The sequence below is a fragment of the Diceros bicornis genome, chromosome 24 (assembly GCF_020826845.1).
Source record: "Diceros bicornis minor isolate mBicDic1 chromosome 24, mDicBic1.mat.cur, whole genome shotgun sequence".
Classification (NCBI taxonomy): domain Eukaryota; kingdom Metazoa; phylum Chordata; class Mammalia; order Perissodactyla; family Rhinocerotidae; genus Diceros; species Diceros bicornis.
In genome coordinates, this window is record NC_080763.1 from 48,547,720 (window position 1) to 48,570,850 (window position 23,131).

The 23,131-nt window shown below is 40.7% G+C and overlaps 1 protein-coding gene across 1 annotated transcript in view; it reads left to right on the forward strand.

The window, feature by feature from the left end:
* TDRD9 (tudor domain containing 9) overlaps nt 1-23,131 on the forward strand; it is a 121,271-nt gene that overhangs the window by 32,200 nt on the left and 65,940 nt on the right. Inside the window, exons 7-12 of the mRNA XM_058567826.1 lie at nt 1,254-1,418; nt 7,064-7,167; nt 18,624-18,688; nt 20,882-20,936; nt 21,100-21,184; nt 22,627-22,684. Coding sequence (XP_058423809.1) covers nt 1,254-1,418; nt 7,064-7,167; nt 18,624-18,688; nt 20,882-20,936; nt 21,100-21,184; nt 22,627-22,684 — 532 coding nt within the window. The remainder of the gene's footprint in view (nt 1-1,253; nt 1,419-7,063; nt 7,168-18,623; nt 18,689-20,881; nt 20,937-21,099; nt 21,185-22,626; nt 22,685-23,131) is intronic.

Genomic DNA, 23,131 nt, shown 5'->3' on the forward strand with positions numbered 1-23,131 from the left:
AGATGCAGGAGCATAGGCAGATGGGCCTTAAAGTCTCCCCTTCCTCTCCCCACCTAAACCTTTAGAGGTCCCTGGATCCGTGCCATCCCCCAGCCCAGTGACCCTGCTGTCACTGCTGGCTGACCAGACTCAGCCCAGGCCCACCCTGAACAAGCGTCTTGGGCAGGCTGCCGAGATGTCGGTTTGGAGGAGAGGCTGATCTGCCTGGGGGAGGGCGCAGGATGACGAGGCTGGTGGTGAAGCTAAATCTTTGCTGCCTTGAGCAGTCTAGATTTGGCCTTATGTCTGCATGCTGCCTCAACAGAACAAAAGCCCTGCAGTTGGCTAACCTCACTGGTCCTTAGAAGATAGTTGAGGATCACTTCCTGTGACTGGGTGTGCCCCAGGGGGGCCACTCTTACTCGCCAAGTGGCTTCTCAGAGCCTTCCTTCAGGCGTCTCATTCAAAGTGAGTTCTGGTCAATATGGTTTTTACCATTTGTATCTAACATCAAAGGAGAAAATACAGATATTTTGTTTATTCAGTAACTGTACTGATAATGCCTATAGTTTGCTTTTCTGGCAAGATTTACACTACAGAAATCCTAAAATTGCCGGATGCAGTGAGTGGTCAGCAGGCTGTAGATAGCTGTGTTTACCTACTGCTTAGCATTTCGGAGACTGGTGAATGGTGCAGATCCTTCGTAATGCTGCCGCCTCCTCCAGGGCACATCTGCTGTGCTATGGATGCTGCCCCTGGCATTCGTGGCTGAGTTTCTTAAGGGTATCATCCCATATTTGCTTTTTGGCAAAGCTGAAGCCTGCAGTCAGTCCCTGAGCCTTCTCTGTTCTGCTCTGGTCTGGACTGGTTCCTCCCTGCTGCTGCACAGCTGTTGTCCTAAGACTGCTCCAGATTCTTGGCCTAGCGCCAAGGTTTTCTGGCTGTCTTGTCTTCATCTTTGCTGCTTCACTGCCTCATTTTTCTGGAACACAATATCTAGTAACTTATTCTGTTTTAAATTAGTTTTATGATGCAAAGTTTGTTTTTAGATAAATGGTTATGACTTAGCTGTATTGGAGATATGTAGTTTCTCACTTGATAAAATAATTGAAGAGAAATAGTAAAAGTTGTTATTTCTGAGTATTGTTAAAACTGCAATAATTTGTATTACACTAGAGATTAAATCAGCATATTCTATTGAAGTTTCAGAAGTTATTAAATCAGTTATTATTATCATTATTTTGTTTATTTTAATGGTTTCTCTTACTCTATAGGTAGTCCTGATGTCAGCCACCATCAACTGTAAAGATTTTGCGGATTACTTTGCTGTTCCTGTTCAGAACAAGATGAACCCTGCATATATTTTTGAAGTGGAAGGAAAGCCCTATGCAATTGAAGAGTATTATCTTAATGATTTGGAGCATGTTCATCACAGCAGGGTTTGTTGGAATGCATTGTTTCTCTTTTTTTTTCTTTTGTGAGGAGATCAGCCCTGTGCTAACATCTGCCAATCCTCCTCTTTTTTTGCTGAGGAAGACTGGCCCTGGGCTGACATCCGTGCCCATCTTCCTCCACTTTATATGGGATGCCACCACAGCATGGCTTGCCAAACAGTGCGTTGGTGCGCGCCCAGGATCCGAACCAGTGAACCCTGGGCCGCAGCGGAGCGCGCGCACTTAACTGCTTGCGCCACCGGGCTGGCCCCCATTGTTTCTTTTATAGTGACTCAACTTTTATGTTGGATGAAACTGGCATTCATTAGCTACGATTGCAAGGCTCTACTGGAGCTTGAAATCAGAGAAGAGAGGTGGTGTGGATCAGGACTAGAGAAGAATAAGAGGCAGGAAACTCCTGGGTTTATAGTTCTGATCTGTGAATGTAGTAAACGCTCACATTGTATATCCCTGTGAAAATGATTGGGGCTGGTTGCATACTTTGTTGATGATGAAAAATAAAATGTGAGATTTTAGTCAGCTACAAAATTGTAGAGTCACGTGGGTGTGGGAGGTAATTTTATTTCAAATTTTATTTTGATTAAACAAATTTTCTACTGTAAGTTGTATTGATCTAAACTGAAGGAGGATTGTATTGTAACAGTGAGGAACTGTGATAATATATTCTTATGAAAAGTCACAGTTAATTTAATATGGGTAATACATTTACGGGATTTGAAAATGAAAAGTATAAGCAGCTGTAAAAGATCTTCTTCCTACTCCTGTCCTATCTCTGCCCAGCTCCTCTCCTAACGAGAGGCAGCCATTGTTGTTATGTCCTTCTACGGCTCTGCAAGCAAGTAGGGATGTGCTGTGTCTCCTTCACAGACGTGGCATTGTTCTACGTGCCCTTGCTCTTTTCACTTCCGTAGTCACTTCTTTTCATATCAGTATGTAGTTTCTTCATTCTCTGTTTAGAGCTCATAACATTCCTTCATGTGAATATACCATTTTTTATTTGAACTCATCTCCAAGTTTCTGGGCTTTTTTTATGAAAAATTATGCTACAGAGAACAACTTTGCACACATGTCAAGTGTGTCCTGTAGGCCAGGGTTTCTCAGCCTCAGCACTGTTGACATTTGGGGCAGATAGTTCTGTGTGCTGGGGGCCGTCCTGTGCGCTGTAGGGTGTTTAGCAGCATCCTGGCCTTGACCCACTAGATGCAGGTAGGGCTCCCCCTCCCCTCTTGTGACAACCAAAAATGTTTTTAGACATCCCTGGGAAGTAAAACGCCCCTGTTGAGGACTTCTGTGTGTGCCTTCCTAAATATAAGTTCCTGGTGGTGGAATGGCTGGGTCAGAGGATATATGCATTTGTCATTTTGATGGACACTGCCATATTGCTCTGTGTAGGAGTTTGACGTTTATTAAAAACATTTGTAATGTTAAAGTAAACAGTGGTCTCCTCTAAAATGAGCTGGCTGACTAGGTTTCACCTAACCTAAGAAGACATACTTTGTCAAATCTAATTATGTCAGAGGGGGGCCACTGATGGCCATGAAAATGGAGCACTTCTTTTTTTCCAACTTTTTAAATGACAGTATTTCAAAAGAACATAACAGTTGAAAGCATTTTGTGGAATACCCGTATATCCATCACCTAGATTCTACAGTTAACACTTACTCTGTAGCGCTTAAAAAAACTGTCAGAACTAAGAAACGAACATTGGTATATTGCTATTAACTAAACCTCAGTTTATTTGGATCTCACTGGTTTTTCCTGATGTCTCTCTTCTGTCCCAGGATCCCACGTTGCTTTTATTTATTTATTTATTTTTTAAATTTTTTATTTTTTTAAAAGATTTTATTTATTTATTTATTTTTCCCCTCAAAGCCCCAGTAGATAGTTGTATGTCATAGCTGCACATCCCTCTAGTTGCTGTATGTGGGACACAGCCTCAGCATGGCCGGAGAAGCGGTGCGTCAATGCGCGCCCGGGATCCGAACCCGGGCCGCCAGCAGCGGAGCGCGCGCACTTAACCGCTAAGCCATGGGGCTGGCCCCCACGTTGCTTTTAGTCGTCATGTCTTCTTAGGCTCCTCTGGACTGTGACAATTTTTCAGACTTCTATTTTTGATGACCTGGACTGTAGGAGTACTGGTCAGGTATTTTGTAGGATGCCCTGTTATTGGAATTTTTCTTGTGGTTAGATTATGGGTTTGGGGATTATGATTTTTGGGGAAGAAGGCCACAGGGGTGAAGAGCTTCTCTTCACTGGTGGTGTTGGCCTTGATCTCCTGGCCGAGGCGCCGTTTGTCGTGTGACGTTATTATCCTCTCCTTTTCTTTTGGTTTGCTTATTGTCTGTCACCCCTCCTAAGATGTAACTAGGGTAAGGAGGGACATGTCTCTCCTTTTCTTACTGTCCTTTTTGGAAATGAGTCACTAAATGCAGCCCATATTCAAGGTGGAGGGGAGAGGGTGCTTATATAACATTTAAAAATTTTGCATTTTGTGACCCATTTTGGAATGTGAGAGTAATGATGGTTTACTAGACTTCTCTACAACTGGCCAAAATTCGATTAATTCCTGGTGATGCTTGTGTTGTGTTATGTGTCAGAGCTCACCTGTTTGTCACATTAGGTGATTCCTTGTGGACGTGCTGAGGGGTGGGGTCAGGCTTGGGCGTTTGCCCCCTGAGCCTGTGTGGTCAAGGCACCCCAGCTTCCAGGCAGCCAGGGCCCCTCTCCATGGGTGGGTTATGTTCAGCAGACTAGAGAATACCTGGCGTTACCATTATTTACCAAGTATCCTGTCTTTAGTACCTTATAGGTGCTCAGTAAATATTTCAATGAATGAATACTCAAGGCTTAACTATAGATTAAGACTTAGCAACAACAGTGTCTTGTATAGATCCTGCTATATGGTGTTTGGTGTCAAGAGGACCTTTGTTAAAATTCCAGTTTTATTGTTATTATTACTACGGCTGTCATGTGACCTAAGCACACTATGTGGTGTTACAAGGGAGAAACATCCTTCCTTCTGTGGAGCATCAGCCTTCCTACCTGTGTTTTACACCCCCTTCCACCTTCTTAGGGGTAAGTCGCTGCTCCCCCTCCCCTTACCTTCAGTAGCTCCTTCGCCACCCTCCCACTTTGTTCACATTTAAGCAGAACTGAGTCTCTTTTTGTCTTAAAAAGCACCCTCCTTACGTCCCATGTTTCTCTGTAGCTTTTGCCAAACTCTGTCTGAACACCAGTGTCGTCTTTTCTACCTCCCATACACTCTTGATTCGTTGCAGTCTGGCTTCTGCTGTGCCCACTCGGCTGAGACGACATTGCCAGTGTCACTCCTGGTTACATGAAGAGTGCTCAGCCCTAACTGACCTCACCTCTCGGGAATATTTGACGCTGTTGAGCACTTTGATTTTCGTGAAACTCACTTTGCCTTGGGGCCCATGGTGCCCTCCTGGTCTTTCTGTCACCAACTCTGGCTGTTCCTTTCAGTGTCCTTTGAAGAGTTCTTTTCATCCTTTATTTTCAACTTTTTTAATCCTTAGAAAAGTACATAAAATGGAAATGTGCGCTATAGTGAAATAGTGAACATCTGTGATCTACAACCTAAGTCCAGAAGTAGAGCATGGCCCACCACTTAGGACTCCCCATGTGTTATTTAGGATCACGCCCCTCCTCTGTAGAGCGTGGCTTTCATGTAATCCTGTTCATAGTTTTGCCGTAATCCATTTAAAGGGGATTTTGGAGGATGATGTGAGATGGGTTGAAATTCCGTTTTTCCTGCGTATGGAGGCACCATTCTTTTTCCCTACCATCCATAATGCTATTCTCTCCCTTGCTGCATGTATCTCTCACTCTCTTCTTGGGATGGGCTGGCTAGCCTGGGCATGACTGTCCAATGGTGAGGGCAGATATGCAGGGCTCCAAGATCTCAGCTTGGAACAGAAACACTGGTGCTTTTGCCTTCATTCTGTTGACAAGGTCATGGTCACTGAACACTATAGTGGGAGGAATGACAGAGTCACCCCAACTCCACCTGCGTGAATAACAGTGCTTCCCTCCACATTCCTGTCCTTGCCCCCTAATTTTTTTTTTTGTCAGAGCATTCTTTGTGACCTGGTGCACTTTGACTTGTCTGCCTGTCTGTTTTCTCGGACCACACTGTGCTGTCCAGGAGAGTGGATGCCTTGTCTGTTGTGTTTCTTTCCGATGCCCGCGCACGGAGGGGACAAGTTCAACAGGAGGATCAGTGGGCCATGACTGATGTATTTCCTTTGTCACCTGTGTCAAGACTGGCCTAGAGAAAGCATGGCTATATTTGGTATCTTAGCTGTGTGTCTAAAAAACAGTCTCTGGGCTTGGATTCTAGAACTCAGTGAAATTACGTGTGAATGGATGACATGGCTTTTCCATGGCTTCTTTGTTTGTGGAAAAACAATTCTAGGTGGGTTTGGATGCCACTATTGGAGTTCGTGAAAAGTATACCTTTTTTTCTGTTTCTTTTTGTACAGTTTTGTTATGGTAAATATTGGTTATTGTTTGGATAAAATTATGTAAGGTAAAGGTTGAACATCAAAAAAGGATTTATTAGGCACACTTTTTCACGATTATTGGTTAAATAAAGGTCAATTTGTCATATTTATATTTGTAGAATTGTAATAATAATAAAAATTGAATTATTTAAATACTAGCTAACTTAATTTACTGTAAGTAAAAATTGGAAATAAGTTTGCATTTATGGCTAACTTCTCATCACCTGAAGCCTTCTTTTGATGTGTCCTTCACAAAATCAAATGCTATATCTTGCATATAGTACTTGGTAAGTAAAATCATTAAAGAAAAAAGCCTTCTTATACTTGGTGAGAAAACCCCAGAATGGCTATAAAATAGGTTTTATGGAAATTATGGCATAATTGTCATGCTGGATATCATAGAGAGATACTTGCATGGCGGTAGCCTCAGTCCCATGAAAGCCATCAGCTCAGACCAGTAATTCTAACCTCACTGGGGAGTTTGCCATTTGTGGTTGAGCCCCAGTGTTCTGCAGAGGTGCTTGAAGGCAGTTTAAAGTGAGCTGGGCTCAGTTTGGCTTTGCTTTAATACACAATTAAAAGTAGTCTAATGACCCTCTAAACCTTGGTAGATACAACACTATGTGGTTATAGTATTACTGTAAACTGGCAGATGCAGGTGGGATAGTAGATTTTCCTGGTACTTGTGATTTTCAAAGCTGCTTCCCTCACAGGACAATGTTGCAGTCCGAGGGCTCTTTGAGGTGGGGATTTGACGGAGAGGAAGAGCGCTGGCTCTGGGATCGGGAACTCCTCCTGGTTCCAGAGACATTGGGAGCAACTCATTCTGTGATTTCCTGCCATACATTTCACCTCTGTATGTTTGTACTCTGACTCCATCCTTGCTGCAGTGACGGTGTCAGGGGATGTACTAGAATGTGCTGTATATGTCAGGTGCCTTGAATAGTGTTTGATGCTTGGCAGATGCTTACATAGTGGCTGCAAATGATACTGTTTTTATTTGGAGTATTACAGTAATGTACTAAAGGAGAGAGTCACCCATCCAACCCGAGAATTCCCTTCGTAATTCTATTTTGATATTCCAGCTTTTTCTTTTCCTGTTTTTAGCTCTCTCCTCATCTCCTGGAGGAGCCGGTGATAACTAAGGATATATATGAAGTTGCTGTCTCCCTAATTCAGATGTTTGATGACTTGGATATGAAAGAAAGTGGGTAAGAAACACTCCAGTTGGCAATGTACTTTAGCATATATATGATTTAAAAAAATCTGTTATTCACTTTGAAACTATTGAGTGTTTTTATAATATTAAGCTATAACTGTAGATACTTTTTTCAGTAGTCACTGTATGTATTTTAAAGTAAAGTTAATATCTTGTAAGTTTTTTACTGGAAATTTCCACTTTAAAGTAGTTAAAACCATACCAAGTATAGTTTTAGGACTGACAATTTTAAAAGCTAGAAACCACAGCTTGAAGATGGAATAGTTTTTCCAGACATGCAGAAGTCTTGTCACTCGTAGTCCTGAGATAAAACTTAAGGGGCTACATTAGGAGAAACTGTGGAAAGCCTTGCTTTGTCTTTGTTTGCATTTATTAGAAAGATACATTCCTGACTCAGCAGTCTCCTGTTGTCTTCCAGACGTTCATTTGTTTAGCTGGCTTTTTGAAACCTGGAACATATTTTCTCTTAGGAACAGTTTTAGGTCATAAGTGATGGGTAGGGTCTGTATTTTAAAAACACTATGCTGTATTATGAACCTTTACTGCGCTTATTTTACTGCAGCTCATGAACACAATGTACATGTTGGAAGAACAAACGATGAGGATGTGGAGTCCACCTCCTCACAGCAACCAGAACTTGATTGCTGGGACAGCCGTTCTCTTACAGGCCTGAGACACACACACACACATCTGTGATTTCTCTTCCTTTAGTCATTGGTTGTGAAATGGAAACATAGCTGAAGTGTAAAGTTACTCGTTGTCTTAGTTCCTCCTGGGCAATACCTTGAAACGAGGTGGCTGCATTCCAGTCCTATCCCCCTTCAGCTTACATGCCATTGTGTGCTATCTTCGCTCTGTTTTTAAGCTCCCACAAAGTTTTTATATCATCAATGTGCTTAGATTTACCCAAATATATGTCATTTATTCATCATTCTATCTTATGTCTTAGACTTTCCTTCTTAGATCATTTTTATTCTTCCTAAAGTATACCCTTCAAAAGTTTCTTTAGAGTCTCCTGGTAAATGTTCTCAGTTTTTATTTAGCTAAAAATGTCTTTATTTCACTCTCATTCTTTTTTTTTAATTTGATTTTTTTTGGGGGGAGGAAGATTGGCCCTGAGCTAACATCTGTGCCAGTCTACCTCTTTTTTGTATGTGGGATGCTGCCACAGCATGGCTTGATGAGCAGTGTGTAGGTCCACACCTGGGGTCCGAACCTGCAAACCCCGGGCCACTGAAGTGGAGCGCGCAAACTTAACCGCTACGCCGCCAGGCTGGCCTCTCACTCTCATTCTTGAAATACAGTTTTGTTAGGTATGAAATTTAGGTTGCAGTTTAATTCTCTCCATACTTCCACTTTTTCTGATGTTTTTATTTAAATTACTTTAGTGAGATATAATTTACATATATTAGATGCATGCATATTTATTACTCTTTCTATGTTTAAATGATATTTTCCCATAATCTTGTGGCTTCTCTTACTATGGTGAGAAATCAGCTTTTGGTCTAATGGTTCCTTGTAGGTAAATCAGCCTTTTTGCTCTGGCTGACTTTCAGCTGCGTTCTTTGTGTTTGATGTTCTGTGGTTGGACTGCTGTGAGTAGGTGTGGATTTCTTTTCCTTGATCTTGGTGGAGGTTCATCGGACTTACAGATTCTGCACGTTGGTGTCCTTGTGGCTGCCCAACAACCTCACATCTAATAGCTTTAGCATCCACTCACGGTCTTGTCTGAATCAATTATTATGTTAGTGATGTTCTAATTTTATTATTTGTTCTTATTTATTCCCTGACATCCTGAGATTAGTCTGTAAAGAGAAATTTTCCTTCTGTTACCCTGCCTCTTTTCTCCCCATCTCTCTCTCTCTTTTTTTTTTTTTTTTTACTGAGGAAGATTCACCCTGAGCTAACATCTGTGCCAGTCTTGCTCTATTTTGTATGTGGGTCACCACCACAACGTGGCTGCTGACGAGTGATGTAGGTCCACGTCTGGGAACTGAACCTGTGCCACCGAAGTGATGCATGCCGAACTTAACTTGGCCACGAGGCCAGCCCCTCTCTCTCTTTCTTTTAAGGTCACAATGGACTCATGGGATTTTTTTCCTTTTAAATAGATTTTATTTTTTAGAGCAGTTTTAGATTCACAGCAAAATCGAGCAGAAAGTACAGAGTTCTCATATACCCCCTCTCCTCCATATACATAACCTCCCCCACTATCAATATCTTGCACCAGAGTGGGACATTTGTTACAAGTGATGAACCTACATTGACACATCATGATCACCCAGCGTCCATAGTTTACATCAGGGCTCACTCTTGTGTTTTACATTCTGTGTGTTTTGACAAATACGTAATGACATGTATTCACCATTGTAGTATTGTGCAGAGTGTTTTCATTGCCCTAAAAATCCTCTGTGCTGCACCTGTTCATCCCTTCCTCCCCCGTAACCCCTGGCAATCACTGATCTTTTTATTGTTTCCATAGTTTTGCCTTTTCCAGAATGTCCTATAGTTGGAATCATATATAGGCCGCCTTTTCAGAGTGACTTCTTTCACTTAGTAATATGCGTTTAAGGTTTCTCCATGTCTTTTCAGGGCATGACAGCTCATTTCTTTTTAGTGCTGAATACTATTCCATTGTCTGGATGTACTATAGTTTATTTATCCATTCGCCTACTGAAGGACATCTTGATTGCTTCCATGTTTTGGCAATTATGAATAAAGCTGCTATAAATATCCATGTTTAGGTTTTTGTGTGGACATAAGTTTTCAACTTCTTTGTGTAAATACCAAGGAACACGATTGCTGGATCATATGGTAAGAGTATGTTTAGTTTTGTAAGAAACTGCCAGACTGTCTTCCAAAGTGGTTGTACCATTTTGCATTCCACCAGCAATGAAGGAGAGTTCCTATTGCTTCACATCCTTGACAGCTTTTGGTGTTGTCAGGGTTCTGGATTTCAGCCATTCTAATAGCTCTGTAGTGGTATCTCATTGTTTTAATTTGCATTTACCTAATGACATATGAAATGGAGCATCTTTTCATATGTTTGTTTGATTTCTGTATGTCTTGTTTGATGAGGTCTCTGTTCAGATCTTTTGCCCATTTTTTTTTTTTTGTGAGGAAGATCGGCCCTGAGCTAACATCTGCCAATCCTCTTCTTTTTGCTGAGGAAGGCTGGCCCTGGGCTAACATCCATGCCCATCTTCCTCTACTTTATATGGGATGCTGCCACAGCAGGGCTTGACAAGTGGTGCGTTGGTGCACGCCTGGGATCCGAACCGGCAAACTCCGGGCCGCCGCAGCAGAGTGCGTGCACTTAACTGCTTGGGCCACCGGGCCGGCCCCTGCCCATTTTTTATTTGGGTTGTTCATTTTCTTTTTGTTGAGTTTTAAGAGTTCTATATATATTTTGGATAACATTCCTTTATATCATATATGTCTTTTCAAATGTTTTCTCTCAGTCAAAGTTAGTTACAGTTTTCTTTTTTCATGATCAGCTGTCCAAAATTTGGCCAGTGGGAACCTTTTTGAGCTGTCTTTTGTGTCTTTTGACATGACCCCCTCACTCATAGTGCATTTACTTGCTTTCTGCTCAAGATGTTCCAAGCTATTCACCTTATTCTTTCTCTGCACTAGATCAGGAACCATCCATTTCTCCAAGGAACCAGATTCTTGCAGTGAAGAATGTTTTTAGAAATCAAGATCTTGACTCTAGGTGGGCTCATCGTTACTGGGGTGTCATTGCTTCTAAGCCTTTTCAGTGGATATAGCTGGAAATGTATTTTTAAAATACTATGAATTCATATTGAATTTCAGTTCAAATTTAACATTGTTTTTACTTTAACTTTCATATTTTTAGTGCTTTTTCTAAATTTTTATTTATTTATTTTTTCCCCCAAAGCCCCAGTAGATAGTTGTATGTCATAGCTGCACATCCTTCTAGTTGCTGCACGTGGGACGCGGCCTCAGCGTGGCCGGAGAAGCGGTGTGTCGGTGCGCGTCCGGGATCCGAACCTGGGCCGCAAGCAGCGGAGCGCACGCACCTAACCACTAAGTCATGGCGCTGACCCAGTGCTGTTTCTTAAACACAGAATCTCTTGGTTGTTAAGAGCATTGTTTACTTATTTGTTTTCCCCATAATGTAATAATAAAATAGTTTCAAAAGTGTAATAGTGATATTCCTTCTAAAACTAAACCCTACTGAGTGAAGTATAAAACTTCTTTGATGTTCCTTTTATTTTTGGAATGTAATTCTGCTTGATATACAGTCAGAGAGATCTCTTTCCAAATGTTACTTGAAATAATCATTCTCTCTGCTTGGTAATCACTTTATTTTACAGCCAGATTCATTTGTTTATTAGGTGCCTACTTAAAACATTGTAATGAACCTGATTTTAGTTTGTTATTCTCTTTCTCTTAGCTAAGTCATTATTTACTTTTACCATAATTTCCTTTCTTCTGCTTTTTTGGTTTACTTTGTTATTGTTTTCTAATTTTTTAAATTGAATAGTTAATTATTTTATTTTCATCCTTTTGTTTTATTGATATACATCTTTAATCCATGATTTTTTTGTCTCGTCACTTCTCTGATTGTATCCCATATATTCTGATGTATAGTGTGTTTTTATTATTTTTGAGACAACCTAAATTTTGGCTTATATTTCTCTTTTGACCCAAGAGGTTTTTTTTTGGTGAGGAAGATTGGCCCTGAGCTAACGTCTGTTGCCAATCCTCCTCTTTTTTTTTTTTTTTTTGTGAGGAAGATCTGCCAATTCTCCTCTTTTTGCTGAGGAAGATTGGCCCTGAGCTAACATCCGTGCCCATCTTCCTCCACTCTACATGGGATGCCGCCACAGCATGGGTTGACAAGTGGTGCGTCGGTGCGTGCCCGGGATCCGAACCGGCGAACCCTGGGCTGCCGCGGTGGAGCGCACGCACTTAACCGTTTGCGCCACCGGGCCAGCCCCAATCCTCCTCTTTTTGCTTGAGGAAGATTGTCCCTGAGCTAACATTTGTGCTAGTCTGTCTCTATTTTGTGTATGGGATGCTGCTACAGCATGGCTTGATGAGCAGTGTCTAGGTCTGCGCCCAGGATCCAAACCAGCAGACCCTAGGCCACTGAAGCAGAGTGTGCGAACTTAACCATAATACCCCTGGGCCGGCCCCTAGAGTTTTTAGTAGAGAAATTTAAATTTTCTCATAAAAGGGCCTTTAAACATTTTTTATTAATAATGTCAAGTTTGATGGAGTTGTGATCATAAAATATTGTTTGTATTATTTCTGCTTTCGTGGAACTTAAGTGTTTTTTGTAATCTAACATATGGTCAGTTGTTATGAATATTCTGTGTACACTTGAAATGACTGTTTTCTATTATCAGATTGAAAAGTTTGGTGTACGGCCATAAGATGCACCCTATTATTGTTGTTTAGTTCTTCTAATTTATTTATTTATTTAATTTAATTTTTTTCTTGTGAGGAGGACTAGCCCTGAGCTAACATCCGATGCCAATCCTCCCCTTTTTTCTTGAGGAATACTGGCCCTGGGCTAACATCTGTGCCCATCCTCCTCTACTCTATATGGGACGCTGCCACAGCATGGCTAGGCAAGTGGTATTTCGGTGCACACCTGTGAACCCTGGGCCGCCGCAGCGGAGCGTGCGCACTTAACCACTGCGCCACTGGGCTGGCCCCTAATTTATTTTTTGACCATTTGATTGGTCTTGGAATGAGAATGATATGTTGAGATCTCTTATTATTAACATATTTCTGTTTCTCCTTCCATCATAGGTGGTTTCTGCTTTGTGAAGAGGGCTGCTCCATTTTTCTGGTGTTTACAGATGTTTCTATCAGGGTGTTGCTGTGAACCACGGCCTGTAGCATTATCCTGTGCCCTTCTTTGTCTTGCCTAATGCTGTGGGGTCTGAATTTTGCTTTGTTACGTGTCAAGATTGCAGCCCCTACTTTCTATTTGTCTTTGCCTATAAACCCTTTGCCACCCCTTTGTTTTCACTCTGTTCTGAGTTGCTGGGTTAAGTGTGTCTTTTGCATAGAGTTGATTTTGCTGTGCAAGCCATTCAGAAGTCTTTTTCTTTTGCTCATTGAGTTCAGCCGTCCATGTTTATTGATATGATTGCTGGATTTAGTCTCAGATATGTCATAGTTGCTATGTGATCTTTCCTTCTCTTTTTATTTTTTGAATTCTTTCTTGGTATTCAGGAAGGTTTATAGTTTTTTTTTTTTTTTGTGAGGAAGATCAGCCCTGAGCTAACATCCATGCTAATCCTCCTCTTTTCGCTGAGGAAGACCGGCTCTGAGCTAACATCTATTGCCAACCCTCCTCCTTTTTTTCCCCAAAGCCCCAGTAGATAGTTGTATGTCATAGCTGCACATCCTTCTAGTTGCTGTATGTGGGACACGGCCTCAGCATGGCCGGAGTAGCAGTGCATCGGTGCGCGCCTGGGATCCGAACCCGGGCCGCCAGCAGCGGAGCGCATGCCCTTAGCTGCTAAGCCACGGGGCCGGCCCCTATAGTTTTGTTTCACTGGTTACCTTGAATACTTTTATATAAGGCCCATAGTCTTCTTTTCCATTATATAGGCTTCTGATATTTGTTCCCTTAAAATATTCTCTCAGTTCCACCTGTTACCTTTGTGGCTAACAAGGAACTTATTGCACTTGCCCTTATCAACGTCCTCTCCATTCTGCTTTTTTTCCCCTCATTTTAAAGTGGCTTTACTGAGATATAATTCACACATCCTACAATACACTCCTTTTTTTTTCTTTTTGTGGGGAAGATTGGCCCTGAGCTAACATCTGTTGCCAGTCTTCCTCCTCCCTTCCCTTTTTTTCCTCCCCAAATCCCCAGCAGATAGCTGTATGTCACGGTTGTACATCCTATTAGTTGCTCTATGTGGAACGCTGCCCCAGCATGGCTTGATGAGCAGTGCGTAGGTCCGCGCCCAGGATCCGAACCAGTGAGCCCCGGGCCACTGAAGCAGAGCGCACAAACTTAACCGCTAAGCCACTGGACCAGCCCCAATATACTCTTTTAAAATGTGCAATTCAGTAGTTTTTGGTATATTCGTTTATATGTACAGCCATCACCATAGCCAATTTTAGAACATTTTCATCACCTCAAAAAGAAACCTTGAGGGGCTGGCCCTGTGGCCTCGTAGTTAAGTTCGGCTTACTCCACTTTGGTCACCTGGGTTCCCAGGTTTGGATCCCAGGCATGGACCTACACCACTCATCAGCCATGCTGTGGTGGGGTCCCACATAAAAAATAGAGGAAGATTGGCAGATGTTAGCTCAGGGCGAATCTTCCTTAACAACAACAAAAAAGAAACCTTGCACCCTTTAGCTGTCACACCTTATCCTTCCTCTCACCCCCAGCCCTAAGCAACCACTGATCAACTCTCTGTCTCTATAGATTTTCCTATTCTTGACTTTCATATGAAGGGAGTCACATAGTGTGGGGTCTTTTGTGACTGACTTCTTTCACTTAGCGTACGTTTTCAAGGTTCATCTGTGTTGTAGCACATATCAGTACTTTATTCCTCTTTATGACCGAATAATATGCCATTGTATGGATATACTGCATTTTGTTTATGCACTTGTCTGTTGATGGAGATTTAGGTTGTTCTCTCCTTTTGGCTTTTATGAATAATGCCGCTATGAACTTTTGTGTACAAGGTTCTACGTGGACATATGTTTTCATTTTTCTTGGGTGTACACCTAGGAGTGGAGTTGCTGGATCATATGTTTAATCATTTCAGGAGCTGCCAGGTTGTTTTCTAGAGCATCTGCATCATTTCCCACCAGCAGCTTATGAGGGTTCTAATTTCTCCACATCCTTGGGGGTACTGGTTAATATCTGACTTTTATTTATTTATTTTTTTGGTGATAAAGATTAGCCCTGAGCTAACATCCGTTGCCAGTCCTCCTCTTTTTGCTGAGGAAGATTGGCCCTGGGCTAACATCCGTGCCCATCTCTTTCTACTTTATATGGGACACCGCCACAGCATGGCTTGATGAGTGGTGCTTAGGTCTGCACCCGGGATCTGAACCCTCGAACCTCGGGCCGCCAAAGCAGAGCACGTGAACTTAACCACTACGCCACCAGGCCAGCCCCAATATCTGACTTTTTGATATTGCCCATCCTAGGATGGGAAGTGGTATCATATTGTGGTTTTGATTTGCCTTTCCCTGATGACTAATGATGTTGAGCATCTTTTCATGTGTTTATTGGCCATTTGTATATCCTCCTTAGAAACATATGTTTTATATTTACTTATTTATATTTAGAGACATAAATCCTTTGTCCATTTTTAATTAGATTATTTCTTCTTCTTATTGAATTGTAAGAGTTGTACAAGCCCCTTATCAGATATATGATGTGCAAATATTTTCTCCCATTCTACAGGTTGTCTTTTTACTTTCTTCATGGTGTCCTTTGAAGCAGAAAATTTTATACTTTTTTTTTTTTTGATGAGGAAGATCGGCCCTGAGCTAATGTCTGCCAATCCTCCTCTTTTTTTGCTGAGGAAGACTGGCCCTGGGCTAACATCCGTGCCCATCTTTCTCCACTTTATATGGGACGCCGCCACAGCATGGCCTGACAAGCAGTGCGTCGGTGCGCACCCGGGGTCCAAACCAGCAAACCCCGGGCCGCTGCAGCGGAGCGCATGCACTTAACTGCTTGTGCCACCGGGCCGGCCCCCAAAATTTTATACTTTTGGTGAAGTCCAGTTTATTTGTTTTTTCGTTTGTTGCTCATGCTTTTGGTGTAATAGCTAAGAATCCATTGCCAAATTCGGGGTCATGAAGATTTACCCCTGTGTTTTCTTTTAAAAGTTTTATAGTTTTGGTTCCTTCATTTAAATCTTTGATGCATTTTGAGTTAATTTTTGTGTGAGGGAAGGGTCCAATTTCATTTTTTAGCATGTGTGCTATCCAGTTGTCCCAGCATTGTTGGTTGAAAGATTATTCTTTTGCCATTGGCTAGTGTCAGCACCGTTGGTGAAAGTCAGTTGACCATAGGCATGTGGGTTTATTTCTGGACTCAAGAATTCCATTGATCTGTTATGTCTGTCTTTGTGCCAGTACCACACTGTCTTGATTACCATTGCCTTGAAGTAATTTTGAAATTAGAGGTGAGTGTCCTCCTAACTTTATTCTTTTTTAAGATTGTTTTGGCTATTCTGAGTCCCTTATATCTCCATGTGAATTTTAGAATCAACTTGTTGATTTCTACAAAGAATCCAGCTAGAATTCTGAAAGGGATTGTGTTGAGTCTGTAGATCAGTTTGGGGAGTATTGCCATCTTAACAATATCAAGTCTTCCAGTCCATTAATGTGGGAGGTTTTTCTGTTTCTTTAGATTTTCTTTAATTTTTTTCAACAGTGCTTCATAGTTTTCAGAGTATAAGTTTTGCAGTTATCTTGTTAAATTTATTCCTGTGTTTTATTCTTTTTGATGCTATTATGAATGAAATTATTAATTTCATTTTTGGATTTTTCATTGCAAATGTATATAGAAATAACAATTGATTTTTGTATATTGATCTTATATCCTGCAACCTTGCTAAACTCATTTCTTAGTTCTAGTAGGATTCCTTAGGATTTTTTATATACAAGGTCATTTCGTTTATGAATAGAGATAGTTTTATTTCTTCCTTTTGAATCTGGATGCTTTTTCTTTCTTTTTCTTGTGTAATTGCCCTAAAACCTCTAGTACAGTGTTGAATAGAAGTGGCAAGAGTGGATATCCTTGTCTTGCCTTATCTGTTCTAGATCTCGAGGAAAAACATCCAGTTTCACCGTTAAGTATGATGTTCACTGTGGGCTTTTTGTGGGCGACTTTTATCAGGTTAAAGAAGTTCACTTCTATTCCTAATTTATTGAGTGTTTTTATTATGAAAGACTGTTAGATTTTGTTAATTGCTTTTTCTGTGTCTATTGAGATAATCATGTGATTTTTGTTTATGTTCTATTGATATGATGTATTACATTAATTGATTTTTAGATGTTAAATCAACTTTGCATCCCTGGGATATATCCCACTTGGTTGTGGTGTATAATTCTTTTTGTATGTTGCTGGATTTGGTTTGCTAGTATTTTGTTGAGGATTTTTGCTTTCATATTCATAAGAAATATTGGTCTTTAGTTTTCTTGTGATGTCTTTGGTTTTGGTATCAGGGTGATACTGGCCTCATAAAATAAGTTGAGAAATGTTCTGTTTTTTGGAAGGGTTTGTGAAGAATTGGTATTAATTCTTTGAATGTTCGTTGGAATTCAGTTATGAAGCTGTTGAGGTCTGAGCTTTTTTAATGGATAGTTTTAAAATTACCAGTTCAATCTCTTCATTTGTTATAGGCCTATTCATATTGTCTTTTCTTGGGTCAGTTTCAATAGTTTGCGTCTTTTTAGGAATATGTCCATTTTATGTAAGCTGTCTAATTTGTTGGCTTACAGTTGTTTGTAGTATTCTTTTACAATCCTTTTTTCTGTGAAGTCAATAGTAATGTCCTCTCATTTCTGATTCTAGTAATTTGAGTCTTCTCTCTCTTTCTTTTGGTCAGACTAGCTAAAGATTTGTCAATTTTGTTGATCTTTTCAAAGAACCACGTTTTGGTTTCATTGATTTTTCTGTGTTGTTTTTCTTTCTCTAATCCATTAATTTCTACTCTAATCTTTATTATTTCTTGGAAAAGCCAAGCAACAACAATCTAGGCAGTGCCTGGGAGCAGTAACTGCCAAGGAGGAGGAGGGGTGTGAGGGGTAGACTGGTAACTGCTACGCAGGTGCTCCGTGCTCCCATCTGTCTCTGTCACGGTCCTCTTGCCAAACGGACGCTGCCCTGTTTGTTTACTGGTTTCTTGTCTGTCTCTCCAGCTAGAATGTAAGCTCCAGAGAGCAGGGGCCTTATCTGTCTCATTACTGCTGTATCTGCCTGCACAAAGGAGGGCCTGGCACACAGGAGGGCCCACAGTGCACAGAGGAAGGAAAGTTCTGATCTCACACAAACTAAATAGTGTATTGACAGCAGGGAGGCGAGCGGATGATTTGAGATCTTGGTCTGTAAAAATGCTTTCTAATAATAGTTTCTAATAATAGTTTCAGAGTTGAAATTTTGCTTGTATTTATTATGTTTTGTATTTTGAGGTTCTGGATTACAATAACAAAATTTCAAGGAAAACTTGTGCAGATAGTGTGGTTTTATAAGAGATAATAATGGGACTCAAGAGGCTTGGGGTTCCCCAAATGATCGTGAGGGCTTGGATAGTGTCTCATCCTTGGGACTCTGTGTTTCCTTATGTAAAAGAAAGAACATTATGCTGGGTGATCTGTAAGAGCCTTTCAGGATCAGAAGCTGCAATAATAAGATTCTGGAAAAACAATGGCTATCTTAGCCTTGATTAATATTTGTGCACCTCACATTTTTAACAGGAAGAAGACCTGGTCAGATGCCCAGTGTGTGTCAGAGCGGAGCAGTGTGCTGGTGTTTTTGCCAGGTGATTGTCATACTTTTGTGACCTGGAATTATAATGCCCTGGATAGAGGCTAAGTTTGATTCTAGCATATGTTATGAAAAATGGTATTCACTCTATGGGTTTATTCTTTTTAGACCGTGAGAGTGTGAACAAATGTGGTTTCAGTTTGACTTCTTACTATAACTTTTGTATTACTAAAAAGATTGGTAATGAAGAGTTTAATTTTTTGAAGGCAGTCTTACCACCTTCAAAATTTTCAATAAAATACTTGACTTTGTTAACTTTGCTATTTCATGTATATGATTATAAATGTTAGGTAATTGTCATAAATCTATTTTTAAAGTTTATTTAATAATAATAAGGGGGCCGGCTTGGTGGCGCAGTGGTTAAGTGCGCATACTCCGCTTCGGTGGCCCAGGGTTTGCAGGTTCAGATCCCGGGTGTGCACCGACACACTGCTTGTCAAGCCATGCTGTGGCGGTGTCCCATATAAAGTAGAGGAAGATGGGCATGGACGTTAGCCCAGGGCCAATCTTCCTCAGAAGAAAAGAGGAGAATTGGCATCAGATGTTAGCTCAGGGCTGATCTTCCTCACCAAAAAAAAAAAAAAAAAATTAAGTATTATTAAATAATAGTATTGTTATTATAATGCCATGAAAATCATCAGGGTAGTCCTTGAGTTCCTTTCTCAATATTTGAGAAAATAGGCTCTTAAAATACCTGAAAAGATTAATTTATGTTAAATTGTACTTTTTTGAAATGATTTTTTTAAATCAAGTGGTATAACTTAATGAAACATTATGACAATAATTCAAATATTTTTTGTTGTTGGAAGGTAATGTTTGGAGCATATGAGTATTTGTGTTAATACTGATGGAGAACAAAAAGCATGAATAAAAGTAACTTATTTATCTTTGGAATGCAACATATGAGCTTAAAACTTCGATCATGTTGTGCTTAGGTTGATATGGATTAGTTTTATATCCAGAAAATAACCATTTGCTGACAGCGGAGTGGAGTTGCATTTGACCCGATAAATATTTATCAAAAACTACTGTGTGTGTAATACTTTATTAAGGAAAAAAATGACCAAAGCAGAGCCATGATGATACTAGCTCAAGAATATACCTAAAATGAGATAAATCCTTTTTAAGTGCTAAACATTGCCTGAATCAAATATGTATAAATGATATTTTACAGTGTAGTTTGTTGTCTTTCTGTTATGTGTTTTTGGGAATTCAGGTTTGATGTGTGTTTTTTTTGGTAGTTGATCTTTTAGGGATGGTTCTGTATTAGTTCTCTAGGGGTGCTGTAACCAAGTGCGACAAACTGGAAGAGTTAAAACAACAAAAGTGTATTCTCTCACTGTTCTGGAGGCTAGAGGTTCAAAATCCCGGTGTCAGCAGGGCCGTGCTCCCCCGAGGCTCTGGGGAGAATCCTTCCTTGCCTCTTCCTACCCTCCGGTGCTGGCCGTCAATTTTCCGTGATCTTTGGCTTGTGGTTGCGTCACTCCTGTCTCTGCATCGTTACGTGGCGTTCTCTGTGCGTGTTGTCTGTCTTTCGTCCCTTCTTAAAAGAGAACACCAGTCCTATTGGATCGTGGGCCCATTCTACTCCAGTGTGACCTCGTCTTGACTAATAGTGTCTGCAGTGATACTATTTGCAAATAAAGTCACATTCTGCGGTAGTGGGGTTAGGACTTCAGCATCTTTTTAGGGGACACAGTTTAACCCATAACACGTTCAAATACTGGTAATTCAGGATCAGGCAAAAGTACATGCTAGCTTTATATATCAATAAGCATTTTTTAAACCTAATGAAAATAATTTAACATATCTCTGTGACCAGCACTTCTTAAGTGTTATGTTTTGGTTGTCAAATTGTGCATGCTCGTTGTAGGAAATTTGGAAAATCAATGAGAAAAAAAAAAAGAAATGTAGAATTACTCACATGGCCACATTCACAGGCAGTCACTGTTGTGGAGAGGAGAATACTGACACTGGAAAAGTATGTTTTTTCTCATATTTTTGAGTTACTAATGGTCAATGTTGTGGTATATTTTTACTTATAATTCTGATGTACTCAGGTGAAGAGGATAAAAAGTCAAATAAAATAGTAGGGCCTTCTTTGGAAAAGATGTCATCTTAGTTTAAAAGTTGGTTTTTAGCAATAAATACAAATCTTTTTTTTCCCTCCATGTTTTTTCTTCCCTAGGTCTGGGTGAAATAAACTACATGCATGAACTTCTCACAAACATGGTTCACAAAAGGTATGTTTAAAATGATACAGCTAATTTTTCACTTGTAAACCATTGTATTGTTTCTGGCTTAAATAATTTTAATCATCTCAATGAATAGTTATTTGTTTTTGTAAGTTCTCATGTATGTTTATCCTTTATGGATGTTTTATTTCATTACATTTTTGTTTCTTAGGTTACAGGTCTATCCACTTCATTCAAGTGTGACTTTGGAAGAACAGAATAATGTGTTTTTAAGCCCAGTGCCTGGGTACAGAAAGGTAGGAGAGCTGGCAGACAAATTCTGAGCACTTTTGGTACGTTTTCCTTAGAGACTCTTCTAATGAAAAAGGCTAACAATTCAGCTTATTTGTACGTGTATTCTGTAGCCAGTGGTTAGTCACTTAAACATGTACTCACTCGCCTGATGAGCCAGGTATGTTATTTAATTTTGTCTTTTATTTTGTAAATCAGTTTGCTAAGGTTTTTTTATTTCTGCAACTTCAGGGCATTGTTGCTAGTGGATTTCAATGCCTTTTACTCTCTGGCATTTCTCAAAGCACAGGACTGTTCTAGTGTCTCTGGCACTGCTCTGGAGACTTTGGTTAGAACCCACATTCTTGGTCCTGGTTTAGGAGGATTTCTTTAATCTCAGGTTGTGCGTGAACAGTGGGATTGTCGTATCACAACCCTTCTAGAGCTGCTTGAGATGATCAGGGACCCCAAGTGTGCACCCCAGCCCCCTGATTTCAGTGAGAGTGTTCCGAATCTCCAGGGGCAGCCTAGACCTTGCAGGTTTCTTAGGGCAATTACAGGCTACAGCCCTTCCTCCGGATTTTAGACTGGTTGTGCTTTTTGCCCCTGGGTAATTCCAGGAACCCCCTGAAACTACCCTGTCTGAGCTCGGGGACAGCTGTCTTTGCTCTGTTTCTTGCCTTTTCCTTTAAGCACCTGCTGTGTTGCATGTGCCTGGTTTTCTGTACATCAGGGGCTTCCTATGGACCCCTGAGAGTGAGTCCGTCAGGGAGAGGATGTCACTTGATATTGAGGTATAGGGATTAAGAGCATGTATGTGAAACTGGACAGGTGACTTGGGTCTCTGTCACCTGTAGTTGTGTGACTTTGAGCAAATAATTTTTCTAAGACTTAATTTTATCGTTTGAGAGTTGAGTCAATATGTACCGTGCAGAGTTGTTAGGAGGCTTAATTATAATGATAGATCTCGGTACCTAAAACCATAGCAGTGCTGCAGTGCCTGATGTGAAGTAGGTGTCCAGTGAAGGGCTGATAGCGCTACAGACGAGAGCTGGTGTCTGTGGACTACTTGGCTCATGCAGGAGCAGTTCTAAGCATTTTATACTTATTAACTCATATGATTGTCACAACAACCCTGTTAGGATAGGTATTATCTCCATTTTATATATGAGAAAAATTACGTCAGTACCTGGCCCACGGTGCCACCCTGGTATGGAGCGGAGATGGGATTCCAGCAAGTTTGGCTGTAGAGCCCAGGCTGCTCTGACTCCTCCTCGTCCACCTTCCCCAGGACCTGTGATTAATTGTGACTTATGTAAAGTAGGAAAATGAGTAATTCAAAATTTGAGTCCACTATTTACATTAAGAAACTTTTAAATAATTTTTGAGTTTGAGTTTTTTTTAACTTTGCCTAATGATTTCCAGAATATAGTAAGAATGTCAGATTCTTTTTTTTGATGTTTGATAGATTATTTTGTCCACCAACATTGCAGAGAGTTCTGTCACAGTTCCAGATGTCAAATATGGTAAGGTGCTTCTCTGTTTTCCTCAAGACATAAACTGTAGTATTTATAGATTTATTTGCCCCTCAGGAATTGTTCTCCCCTCTCCTCCCCAGCTCAATCCTGTTTTGGAAAAGAGAATTTAGAAAAGTAGGTTCATAGGGTTTCTCTTATACTTGTAGTTTGCCACTTCTTCCTCTGAGCATGCCATGTCACAGGGCAACCTTCGGGCCAAGGTTCTTGTCAGGAAGTGTTTGGGGTATTCTGAGGGACCTTGTGGGCAATAGAGCTTTGGGGCCACCCCAAGTGGAGTTCTGTGACTGGAGGGAGGCAGATGTCGGGGAGGAGCTTGGGGAATCTGTTAAGGGAGGTAGCTCAGAAGGATACCACGTCAACTCAGGAGTGAAACCACTCCACCTGTAGTCTGATATATGTCCTTGATTACTTTGTGAGATTGCTTTAATGAATTTT